The sequence below is a fragment of the Aquarana catesbeiana genome, linkage group LG09, assembly GCF_042186555.1.
Source record: "Aquarana catesbeiana isolate 2022-GZ linkage group LG09, ASM4218655v1, whole genome shotgun sequence".
Lineage (NCBI taxonomy): Eukaryota > Metazoa > Chordata > Amphibia > Anura > Ranidae > Aquarana > Aquarana catesbeiana.
This window is the reverse complement of record NC_133332.1, coordinates 231,332,288-231,345,879: the sequence shown is the minus strand read 5'-3', so window position 1 is coordinate 231,345,879 and position 13,592 is coordinate 231,332,288. Positions and strand designations below refer to the sequence as shown.

Sequence of the window (13,592 nt, the reverse complement as noted above, 5' to 3'; positions counted from 1 at the left end):
TGGATATGAATGAATTGACCAATGAGAATACTTTTCAACGAGATCAGGTGGAAGATGGCTGGTGGAGTGGAGAAGTATGTTCCCAGCAATGGGCTTCCTAAAAGTTTTTGTAGCAAAGTAATCTTTGTTTGAAAGACTTGCAAGTCCAAAAACACAATTATGTTCTCACCCAGAAACTCATCTAGCTGGGTTCTTGTACCCCTCCATGACACCAGCACATCATCTATGTACCTCAACCATAAAGCCATATGATTCATGTATCCCTTGGAGGCATACATTTAATTTTCATTCCACAGCACCTAATGCAAAAAGGCTTAAGCGGTTGCACAACCTGAACCCATGGAAATACTCATAATTTGACAATAAAATCTACCAGAAAATACAAATAATACTAATGTAGAATAAGACCCAAGAACTTCAGAACAAAGGCATTTTTGTCCTGTTTATCAGGATAGCATACACTTAAAAACTGTTCAGATACAGTGCAGCAATTCTCTTCTTGTGCGGTATTGATTTATACAACGACTAAACATTTCTACCGATGGGAATATAAGGTTCCCCCGCTCACAAGTCCTTTACCCATCCTAGTTAATCTCCAGTGTTAAAAACCTAGGAGGAAAGGACAATAACCAGTGGTTTTAATTGAACATGTAGATATTTCTCCACATGCTCACTGAGCCCGTTCACCACTTGAAGACCAGGCCTTTTCTGGAACTTTTTATTCACAGTATTTTTTGCTAAAAATGACTTAGAACAGCCAAACATTATACATTTTTTTTAGCAGAGACCCTGGAGAATAAAATGGTGATGTTTGCAATATTTTATGTCACAAAGTATTTGAGCAGCGGTCTTACAAACGCAATTTTTTGGGAAAAAATACCCTTTAATGAAATAAAAAAAAAAAATCATATTATTTACTCCAACATTTTCATATACAGTCAGGTCCATAAATATTGGGACATCGACACAATTCTAATCTTTTTGGCTCTATACACCACCACAATGGATTTGAAATGAAACAAACAAGATGTGCTTTAACTGCAGACTTTCAGCTTTAATTTGAGGGTATTTACATCCAAATCAGGTGAACGGTGTAGGAATTACAACCGTTTGTATATGTGCCTCACACTTTTTAAGGAACCAAAAGTAATGGGACAGATTAACAATCATCCATGAAACTTTCACTTTTTAATACTTGGTTGCAAATCCTTTGCAGTCAATTACAGCCTGAAGTCTGGAACACATAGACATCACCAGATGCTGGGTTTCATCCCTGGTGATGCTCTGCCAGGCCTCTACTGCAACTGTCTTCAGTTCCTGCTTGTTCTTGGGGCATTTTCCCTTCAGTTTTGTCTTCAGCAAGTGAAATGCATGCTCAATCGAATTCAGGTCAGGTGATTCACTTGGCCCGTGCATAACATTCCACTTCTTTCCCTTAAAAAACTCTTTGGTTGCTTTCGCAGTATGCTTTGGGAAATTGTCCATCTGCACTGTGAAGCGCCGTCCAATGAGTTCTGAAGCATTTTGCTGAATATGAGCAGATAATATTGCCCGAAACACTTCAGAATTCATCCTGCTGCTTTTGTCAGCAGTCACATCATCAATAAATACAAGAGAACCAGTTCCATTGGCAGCTATACATGCCCACGCCATGACATTACCACCGCCATGCTTCACTGATGAGGTGGTATGCTTTGGATCATGAGCAGTTCCTTTCCTTCTCCATACTCTTCTCTTCCCATCACTCTGGTACAAGTTGATCTTGGTCTTATCTGTCCATAGGATGTTGTTCCAGAACTGTGAAGGCTTTTTTAGATGTTGTTTGGCAAACTCTAATCTGGCCTTCCTGTTTTTGAGGCTCACCAATGGTTTACATCTTGTGGTGAACCCTCTGTATTCACTCTGGTGAAGTCTTCTCTTGATTGTTGACTTTGACACACATACACCTACCTCCTGGAGAGTGTTCTTGATCTGGCCAACTTTACCAGGGAAAGAATTCTTCGGTCATCCACCACAGTTGTTTTCCGTGGTCTTCCGGGTCTTTTGGTGTTGCTGAGCTCACCGGTGCGTTCTTTCTTTTTAAGGATGTTCCAAACAGTTGATTTGGCCACACCTAATGTTTTTGCTATCTATCTGATGGGTTTGTTTTGTTTTTTCAGCCTAATGATGGCTTGATTCACTGATAGTGACAGCTCTTTGGATCTCATATTGAGAGTTGACAGCAACAGATTCCGAATGCAAATAGCACACTTGAAATGAACTCTGGGCCTTTTATCTGCTCCTTGTAAATGGGATAATGAGGGAATAACACACACCTGGCTATGGAATAGCTGAGCAGCCAATTGTCCCATTACTTTTGGTGCCTTAAAAAGTGGAAGGCACGTATACAAACTGTTGTAATTCCTTCACCGTTCACCTGATTTGGATGTAAATACCCTCAAATTAAAGCTGAAAGTCTGCAGGTAAAGCACATCTTGATTATTTAATTTCAAATCCATTGTGGTGGTGTATAGAGCCAAAAAGATTAGAATCATGTCGATGTCCCAATATTTATGGACCTGACTGTAATGTGAAAGATAATGTTACGCTGAGTAAATAGATACCTAACATGTCATGCTTTAAAATTGCACACGCTCTTGGAATGGTAAAAAATGATGGTACTTAAAAATCTCCATAGGCGACGCTTTAAATTTTTTTTGAGGTTGCCTGTTTGAAGTTACATAGGAGGTCTTGTGCTAGAATTATTGCTCTCGCTCTAACGATCATGGTGATACATCAAATGTGTGGTTTGAACACCTTTTACATATGTGGGCGCGACTTACGTATGTGTTCACTTCTGTGAATAGATGAGGCACTTTAAAAAAACATTTCCTATTTGTTTTACTTTTTATTTTTACACTGTTCCTTTATTTTTATTTTTTTTAATACATTTTATTCCTATTACAAGGAATGTAAACATCCCTTGCGATAGAAACAAAGAGCCCAGATCTCTCATTTACCTTTAAAAGCAAAAAGATTTTTTTTTTATTGCATTTTGACTTAAAAAAAAAAAAATTACTTGTTTCAGCCCCGAGAACCGGAAGTAATGTGAAACATCGCTTCGGTCCTCCAAGGGCATAGAGACAAATGGCGGCAATCCTGACCTCACTTGTTTTCCTGCCCAGCAAACGACCGATAAGCCCAGAAAGGTCTGAGAAGCGATGGGGGGGGGGGGGTTAACCCCTTCTGCTGTTTTTAAAAGTGACCTTGCGGCAAATCCACCTACCGGACCACTTTTATGTGAAGGAGAACCGGCCATAGTGAAAAATGATACCAGGGTTATGGCAGCTAGGCAGCAAATTAATGATGTATTTTTACTATGGGCCAGTCAGCACAGAGACGATAGACCAGTTTGGTAGTGCTTGAAAACTTTTGTATAGTTTTAGAATTATATATAATGTTGGAAAACTGCATTCCTGTACCAAAATGTTTCCCTTTTTATTATTTTTTTATAACTCCATGGTACCATGCCTCCTGAATTACCTAACTAACCTTTTCTAATTTCTTCATAGTAATAGACATCCCTGACCTGACATTTTTATCCATTTTTCATAGTAATATAAATGACATTACCCTCTTTATCACAGGTTTAAAGCATTTTTTTAAACCTTTATTTTCACCTGCTAATCCAGCCAGTAACACACATTCTCATTTGGGATATCTCCACTCTGGATGGAGAAGCAACAGAGTCACCTATGGACATCAGCATTGTCAATTTGGGGAGAGGGTAGTGTTAGCTACACCAGCAGATTTAGATGGTCTTGATTGACAAATTAAAGCCAAACTCCAGCTAACACCTTTTAAGCAGTTACTGCAACAGTTTTTGTTTCCTTGTGGGATAAAGAATTTACATAAAGAAATATTGCAAGCACCACTGTCAATGTTAAATGGTTTTTATCATCCATTTTACTGCCACATTTTCTGAATATCTTGGTCTGCTAAAGGAAGTTTAAAAATAACTCACTGGCTGGATCAGCAAGGAAAAAATAAAGGAAAAAAAAAGTCAAAGAAATAAAAATTAATGCAACCACCACATTTAAGAATTGTTAAGCTGCAGTATATTGAATGTCTGCTTTTTGGTTTAATACCACTATAAAATAATACCCTCCAAAGACTTTAAAGTGGATGTAAACCCCAGTAATGAAATTTGACCTAAACACATATATATGTAGTGTTTACTTATGTCTTTCCAAAGCTCCAAGTGTCGTTTCTCTCTGGTGCTCCATTCCTCTGCTATCAGCAGAGTCACTTCTGACAAGTTCTCCGACACATGAGATAACAGCAGCTGAAAATTTGCGTTCGGGATGGAGCTTAGAGGGAGATAAACAGGGAGTTTGTCTATTCAAAATACAGATCTGCATGTTCCATTCGTTCCTCTGCCTATGTGAAGGGGGGGGGGTGCCTTTTTTCCAATCAGCTCTCACACAGACTCCCCTCCCACTGCTGGAAGAGGAAGAAAGATTTCGAACACAATCTGCACTTTCCAAAGAGTGTAGAAAGGGGAAGACTGCAGATATACATGTAAAACTTATGTAGGGAGATTTGTTTCATCTCTGTGTATCATCTGAGGCTACTCACTTCACTGGGTATATGTGAGGGTTTACAACCACTTTAATTGCCTTAGGACTCTTTGCCATACCATAGAAATATTAACACTAATTTCTGGACTACAGTCCAATCATGGTTACATAATTCCCTAAGTTAGCAGAAGCACTTTTTTAGATGTTTTCTTCAGATTGGTAAAATCACACCTCCCAACTTTTAAGATGGGAATGAGGAACACATATAGTATGTAGGCATAGGGCACACCCCCACCACATACCCTTAAGTAAGAATTATACAAAAAAAGATTAGTCAAATCCACAAGTGCTTTTTTTTACCACTACTTTTCCTTTATACTAGCTTTTGAAATTTAAAAATGCAGCAATTTAGAAAATGGGTGAAAGGTTTAGCACTAGGAAACACATTTTATATACAACTTTATAAATCAGACCAAAATGTGGGACAAATGAGGAGGAAAGAGGGACAGAGGGATTTTGTTCCAAATGAGGGACAGTCCCTCAAAATCTGGGACAGTTGGGAGCTATGGTAAAATAACAGCAACAGGAGGTTGCTCTTCAATTCCTCACCTACTATTTTTTTAATATACACAAACCATAGGTGCACATACAGACAAAACATCCATATAAGAATAAAGTCCAATGTTTCCCAGATAAAGTGAAAATGGGACAGTGAGTCTATTCAAATAGCAAGGTAGACATGAGATTCCAGCCTTCCACCAGCAGAATGCACTATTCTTGAAAACAAAAGCACCTTGTGCCCTCCACCATACAACTAAGCCTCTCACCGGACTGTGTTGTTCCCCCAATTACAAAGATCAACAACGCATGAGGGATTCCAAACTTATAGCATTAAAACACCAGCGTGTATTCCTAGACCTACAGATGGTTCCAGAAGCAGTCAACTCGGCCAGGTGACACCATGCAGGATATTATGCAAAGGAATAAAGGCCACACATAAACTATATTTCACATGTATTTTTTTTTAAATGTAGACCAGGACTCACACGTTTAAAAAACAAATTAGCACATAAGTAAACTGCTGCACCTGCTAGTACTCAGCGGGCATGATTACGTCACAAGTTAAGCCCCTCCCCCTATATTTTTGTTACTTGTTAATTACATGATCAGCAAATGCTGATCTAATTCTAATTCATATCTGCTCCGGCATGATATGCCATACCCAACAACAAACCACACACCCACTCCAATATAAATACACACACAACGTACAAACTCCAAAAAATTCACAAAAAAACGAATTGCTAAAGCCAAACCAATGGTTAGTTATATGTGTATATGCCTGGCTCCAAACTGGTGTTGTTCCTTAAACCAAAAATTGTATTGTATACAAAAAGAAGAGAAAATCGTACTGAAAACATTTAAACATTTAGGATAAAATACATTACAAAAATCTTTATCAGTTGCATTAAGAGCAATGTACAATATACCAAAGCCCGAACCCCCCCCCCCAAAAAAAAATTGTATTGTTAGCATTAAAATAATACAATTTTGTCTATAGCTTCTGTCCAATCCTTAGCAAACATTTTCTTTGCAATAAAATTTCCCCTAAAAAAATCTGCTTTTGCTTCAGGGGTAGTATTTTGGGATTATTATTTCTTTTGTGTTTTTATTTTAATTTTACATTGATAGCTCCTCCTTTTATGTTTGGGGTGCTCAAAGTGCAGTATTCACTCATTATTGACCATCTGTTGTTCGAGCTGTCTTTTGTTCGCACCACACTGCTGCATCATTTGAAAATAAAAGGAGGAAAAAAGCTAAGTGCAAAGGCACTGTGCACCTAAACTACTTTACATTATATTACATATATTCACTGCACCGCCCTATGCCCATAAATTAAATAGAAGTTAGGCATACTCTGGTTAGACCTACTATCTCTGAATAAATCTGTCCAGCTGCTGAAAGGTTTTACACTGCTGTCTCATCTGCAGAATATGAATTCCCAGCCTGTGCTTTTTGTCTCTCTATTAAATTTAGGTCCATCATTTGCAGTCTCTTAATTCTTAATAAGAGCTTGATAGAAATTGACCAGCGACAGGAGAATTTTGCATCAGTGAGGACAGGGATAGCCACAGTAAACTACTGGCCAATCAAAGTGAGCATAATTTGCTTGATGAGAAAGCAAGCGTTGCTCCTAAAACTACCTGAAAAAAAGTATTTTTTATTTAAACTGAAATGATTCGGATTGGGATGCTGCATGCAAGCCAAGATTCTGTAAAGCCAAAGGGAGTTTGCCTATTACCCCAAAATATGACCAGAACTTACAAACAAGACCAGCAATCCCCCTCCCCATCCATAAAATTCAGTGGGACTTGCCACTAAGTTCAGGTTTGTCAAACTTCAAACGAGATTAACCCAACCCTTGGAAAATTGAACCCAGGCAGATTCACCCATACCTATTCTAAACTGATGCTGTGTTTACATATTAGGTCATCCATTGAATAAGCATCAAAGTCTGCAAATGACTAGGTAAGGGACATTGAGGTTTCTTCTTCTTATTACAGTCACAAAATAAAAAATATAAATGTAGAAACTGTTTAAATGTACATGGTATAGCATGAGTAGAGATGCTACCTTTAGGTCCAGTGGATCCTGCAGGGCCTGGTGCTCCAGGGGCCCCAGGACATCCCCGAAGAATGGCTAGCTTCTCCGATCCTCCGACCCCAACAAGCTTGACATCTGTAGTGATAAAATGATATATCCTGAGCATAAATCTGGATTCACAAGGGCATTTTTCAGGTAATCAATACACAGCAAAGCAACTTTGGTGTCATACCACACAGCAAAGAAATTTTGGGATCATACACACAGAGATTTTTACACTTCCCCATGTTTGGCTCTTGGTTGTCACTTACCAACATTACTTATTTACCACATATTAGCCTGGTGTGCAGTAGTGTGCACTGCTGCACACCAGGCTAATATTGGAGGGAACCTCCAATGCATGTAGGGGAAACTTGATGGGCACAGAAGAAATAAAGCATAAAAAAACACATCCAGCAGAATAAAGGTGGAAAAAGCACCTGGACCAGATGGTATCTACCCACTGATCCTAAAAGAATTGAGCTCTGTAATTTCAAAGCCATTGTTTCAAATTTTTGGGGACTCTTTATTGACTGGAATAGTACCACTGGATTGGCGTAGGGCCAATGTGTTGCCTATATTTAAAAAGGAATTAAAGTCTTTACCAAGTAACTATAGACCTGTTAGTTTAACTTCTATAGTTGGGAAGATACTGGAGAGTTTATTAAAAGACCACATAGATGAGTTCTTGCTGGAAAAAAAATATTTTAACAACAAACAGCATGGATTCATCAAAGACAGAAGTTGTCAAACAAACCTGATTTCTTTTTATGAGGAGGTAAGTAAAACCTTGGACAGAGGGGTGGCTGCGGTCATGGTATACTTGGAATTTGCAAAAGTGTTTGACACAGTTCCCCACACATGGCTAATGTGTAAGGTAAAGTCTACAGGCTTGGAAAGATCAGTTTGTAAATGGATAGAAAACTGGCTTAAAGACAGAATTCAGAGAGTAGTGATTAATGATTCCTACTCTGAATGGTCTAAGGCAGGGGTGTCAAACTCAATTTTATTGTGGGCCGCATCAGCATTATGATTGCCCTCAAAAGGGCCAGTTGTATCTGTAAGATTAGATGTCCAGTGCACCCGCTCTCCTTACATTAGATGTCAAGAGCCACCCCACCATCAGAAGTTCCCTACTCTCCCTTACATCACAGTGCACCGCCCTTTCCATATGCTGCTGCTGGGAAGAAGCTGGATGAACTGCTTCAAAGCAGAAAGTAAGGGTCTGGAGGAGGACCAGAGGAGGGCTGGAGCTCTCCTGCAGCTGCAGGAGAGGTGCGAGGGCATGAAATGGCCTGGAGGGCCGGTTTTGGCCCACGGGCCTTGTGTTTGACACCTGTGGTCTTAGATTATCAGTAGTATGCTCCAAGGTTCAGTGTTGGGACCCTTACTTTTTAATATCTTTATAAATTATATAGGTTCTGGGATTAAAAGTACAATTTCAGTCTTTGCATATGACACCAAGCTATGCAGTAGAATAAGGTCTTTACAGGATGTCTCCAACTTACAAGCCGACCTCAATGCACTGTTTAATTGGGCAACTAAGTGGCAAATGAGGTTTAATGTTTATGTAAAGTTATGCACTTGGGGGCTAAGAATATGCATGCATCATACATACTAGGGGCGTACACCTGGGGGAATCCATAGTGGAGAAGGATCCGGGGCAGTGGCGGCCCGTCCATAGGGGGCGCCTGGGTGCCGCCCCCCCCCATCCAGGCAGTCAAAAAAATTTTTTTTAAAGATGGCCCTTTAAAAAAAAAATACAAAAAACGGTCCTTAACCACTTGACAACTGGGCACTTAAACCCCCTTCCTAACCAGACCAATTTTCAGCTTTTAGTGCTCTCACATTTTGAATGACAATTACTCAGTCATGCAACACTGTATCTTTATGAAATTTTTGTCCTTTTTTTCACACAAATAGAGCTTTCTTTTGGTGGTATTTAATCACTGCTGGGTTCTTTATTTTTTGCGCCGTAAAAGAAAAAAGACCGAAAAATCTGTAAAAAAATACATTTTTCTTCATTTCTGTTATAATATTTTGCAAATTAGTAATTTTTCTTCATATATTTTGGCCAAAATTTATACCGCTACATATCTTTGGTAAAAATAACCCAAATCCGTGGATATTATTTGGTCTTTTTGAAAGTTATAGAGTCCAAAAGCTATGGTGCGAATATCTGAAAATTGATCACACCTGAAGTACTGACGGCCTATCTCATTTCTTGAGACCCTAACATGCCAGAAAAGTACAAATACCCCCCAAATGACCCCTTTTTGGAAAGAAGACATTCCAAGGTATTTAGAAAGATGCATGGTGAGTTTTTTGAAGTTGTCATTTTTTCCCACAATTCTTTGCAAAATCAAGGTTTTTTTTTTACTTTTTTTTTTTTCCACAAAATTGTCATATTAGCAGGGTATTTCTCACAGACCGCATATGCATACCACAAATTACACCACAAAACACATTCTGCTATTACTCCCGAGTATGGTGATACCACATGTGTGAGACTTTTACACAGCGTGGCCACATACAGAGACCCAACATGCAGGGGAGCACCTTCAGGCGTTCTGGAGCACCCAGGCCAATTCTGACATTTCTCTCCTACATGTAAAAATCATCATTTATTAGCTAGAAAATTACTTAGAACCCCAAAACATTATATATGTTTTTTTAGCAAAGACCCTAGAGAATACAATGGCGGTTGTTGCAACTTTTTATCTCGCACGGTATTTGCGCAGCAATTTTTTTAACGCGTTTTTTTTGGAAAAAAAACTGTTTTGTGCTTTACAAAAACCAAAACAGTAAAGTTAGCCCAATGTTTTTGCATAATGTGAAAGATGAAGTTACGCCGAGTAAATAGATACCCAACATGTCACCCTTCAAAATTGCACGCGCTTGTGGAATGGCGCCAAACTTTGCTACTCAAAAATCCCCATAGGCGACGCTTTAAAATTTTTTACTGGTTACATGTTTTGAGTTACAGAGGAGGTCTAGGGCCAAAATTATTGCTCTCGCTCTACCGATCGCAGCGATACCTCACATGTATGGTTTGAACACCGTTTTCATATGTGGGCTGGACTTACGTATGCGTTCGCTTCTGCATGCGAGCACACAGGGACAGGGGCGCTTTAAAATTTTTTTTTTTTTTTTTATTGTTCATTTTACTTTATTTATTTTAGTTTGATGCTTTTTTCCAAAAAAAAAAAATTTTGACCACTTTTATTCCTATTACAAGGAATATAAACATCCTTGTAATAGGAATATGGCATGACAGGTCCTCTTTACAGTGAGATATGGGGTCAATAAGACCCCACATCTCACCTCTAGGCTGGGAAGCCTGAAATTTAAAAAAAAAAAAAAAAAGATCCTGGCTTCGATCGTAGCGGTGAGTCGGTAGAAGCACCGCAAGGCGGCGGGAAGGGGGGTCGTCCCCTCTCGCCTCCCGTAAGAACGATCAAGCAGTGGAACAGCTGCTATGATCGTTCTCATGGTGTAGGGAATCGCCGGCTGAAAAAGCTGATATCTGAATGATGCCTGTAGCTGCACCCATCATTCAGATATCTCCGCACAAAGTCAAGGACGTTGTATGACGGCCGGCGGGCGGGAAGTGGTTAAAACGCTTTTTTTTTTTTTAACACAAAGTTGTCCATTTATACAATATTTCTACCACATAACATGTACATACCAAAAATGACACCCCAAAATAGATTCTCCTGCTCCTCCTGAGTACGGCGATACCCCACGTGTGAGACTTCCACAGCCTGGCCACATACAGAGGGCGAGTACAGCTGAGCATGGCTCAGCATGGCAGGGTATGGCGGGGTATGGCGGGGTATGGCGGAGTATGGCGGGGTATGGCGGAGTATGGCGGGGTATGGCGGAGTATGGCGGGGTATTGCGGAGTATGGCGGGGTATGGCGGGGGCATGGCAGAGTATGGCGGGGGCATGGCAGAGTATGGCGGGGGCATGGCAGAGTATGGCGGGGGCATTGCAGAGTATTGTGGGGGCATTGCAGAGTATTGCACAGCATTGCAGAGTATTGTGGGGGCATTGCAGAGTATTGTGGGGGCATTGCAGAGTATTGTGGGGGCATTGCAGAGTATTGCACAGCATTGCAGAAGATTGTGGGGGCATTGCAGAATATTGCACAGCATTGCAGAGTATTGTGGGGGCATTGCAGAGTATTGTGGGGGCATTGCAGAGTATTGTGGGGGCATTGCAGAGTATTGTGGGGGTATTGCAGAGTATTGCACAGCATTGCAGAGTATTGTGGGGGTATTGCAGAGTATTGTGGGGGTATTGCAGAGTATTGCACAGCATTGCAGAGTAATGTGGGGGTATTGCAGAGTATTGTGGGGGTATTGCAGAGTATTGTGGGGGTATTGCAGAGTATTGCACAGCATTAGTAGTGAGGGATGGCTGAGCATGGATGGATGGATGTCTCTGTGCAGCGCTGTGGGCACTACACATACAGCCCACAGCGCTGCAGACACCCATCCATCCCCCTCCCCGCTCACTGTGTACCGATCGGTACACAGGAGGGGAGGAGAGGAACCGGCGTCATCAGATGACGCCGGTCTGTTTACATGTGATCGCGCCGTCATTTGACGGCGCGATCACATGGTAAACGGCCGCGATCAGCGGCCATTTACCGGGACCCGTGATGCGCCGGGTCCCCTGGACCCGGCGGTCACAGATGTGTTCGGGTGCGCGCCCCAGGGGGCGCGCGAGAGGGGAATTCTGGGAGGACGTCATAGTACGTCCACCCAGAGTTATCCAACCGCCCTGCAGCCGTCTTTCGGCTATGGGCCGGTTGGTAAGTGGTTAAGTACACTGTGTTCGGACGCCGGACACAGTGCGACGCCGGACACAGTGCACTTATGGGAAGGGCCACGTCTATGCAATCACAAGATTGCAGACGTGGCGCTGCATTTGCGGGCTTTTAGCCCGCCTTGTGGCGCTTTGTGAAGCATCGAGTAGCTTCCGCCCGGCCCTAGTATCTATTACTATGGCCGGGCAGTTTGATTGACATCTGAGTATGATGTCACTTCCTGCTTCTCTCTCTCTCTCTCTCTCTCGGAAACAGGAAGTATAAAAACAACGGAGCTCTCCACAGGAGACACCGCTGGAGAGGACAACACATAGCAAGGTAAGTAACGGGGGGAGGGGGGTTTGGTGGTGACACACGTTGCTGCAATTTGAGGACACACACACTGCTGCAATTTGGGGACACACACTGCTGCAATTTGGGGACACACACTGCTGCAATTTGGGGACACATACTGCTGCAATTTAGGGACACATACTGCTGCAATTTAGGGACACATACTGACACACAATTTGGGGACACATACTGCTGCAATTTGGGGACACACACTGCTGCAATTTGGGGACACACACTGCTGCAATTTGGGAACACATACTACTGCAATTTGGTGACACATACTGCTGCAATTTGAGGACACATACTGCTGCAATTTGGTGACATATACTGCTGCAATTTGGTGACACTGCTGCAATTTGAGGACACATACTGCTGCAATTTGGTGACACTGCTCCAATTTGGGGACACATACTGCTGCAATTTAGTGACACTGCTGAAATTTGGTGACACTGCTACAATTTGGTGACACATACTGCTGCAATTTGGGGACACATACTGCTGCAATTTGGGGACACATGCTGCTGCAATTTGGGGACACATACTGCTGCAATTTGGTGACACATGCTGCTGCAATTTGGTGACACATACTGCTGCAATTTGGTGACACATGCTGCTGCAATTTGGTGGTGACACATACTGCTGCAATTTGGTGGTGACACGTGTTGCTGCAATTTGGTGGTGACACATGCTGCGGCAATTTGGTGGTGACACAGGCTGCTGCGATTTGGTGACACAGGCTGCTGCAATTTGGCGGTGACACAGGCTGCTGCAATTTGGCGGTGACACAGGCTGCATTTTATGTGACACAGGCTGCATGTAAGGAGGGACTCCGCTGGGGGCACCTGATGTAAGGAGGGACTCTGCTGGGGACACCTGATGGCATCTGGTGGCAGGAAACGTGGCTAGTGACACACTCGGGGCTCCCACTGATTCTGCATTATGGTGAGTTGAATAATTTCATTTTATATTACAAAGTAATAATAGAAATAATGCGCTTCAATCATCCTGACACCATAACAACCATGGTGCCGGGATGATTGAAGTGCTAACACCAGGTGTTTGGAGTATCTTTATCTGCTGATTGTTAAACTTTCTAGAATACACATTGTTGTATAGGATCTGGGCATGCTGTCCCTCCATCCCTCTCTCCCTCCATCCCTCATTCAACTCAGACACTAACCACACCACCTTAGAGCCACGCCCACTATTTAGCTGAAACCAC

General features: G+C 41.7%; 1 protein-coding gene across 1 annotated transcript in view; it reads right to left on the bottom strand.

Moving 5' to 3' along the window:
• The window catches only part of LOC141108366 (ficolin-1-B-like), a 74,339-nt gene that overhangs the window by 42,042 nt on the left and 18,705 nt on the right, over positions 1 to 13,592 (bottom strand). The window contains exon 2 of the mRNA XM_073599925.1: positions 7,194 to 7,298. Within this exon, the coding sequence (XP_073456026.1) occupies positions 7,194 to 7,298 (105 nt within the window). The remainder of the gene's footprint in view (positions 1 to 7,193; positions 7,299 to 13,592) is intronic.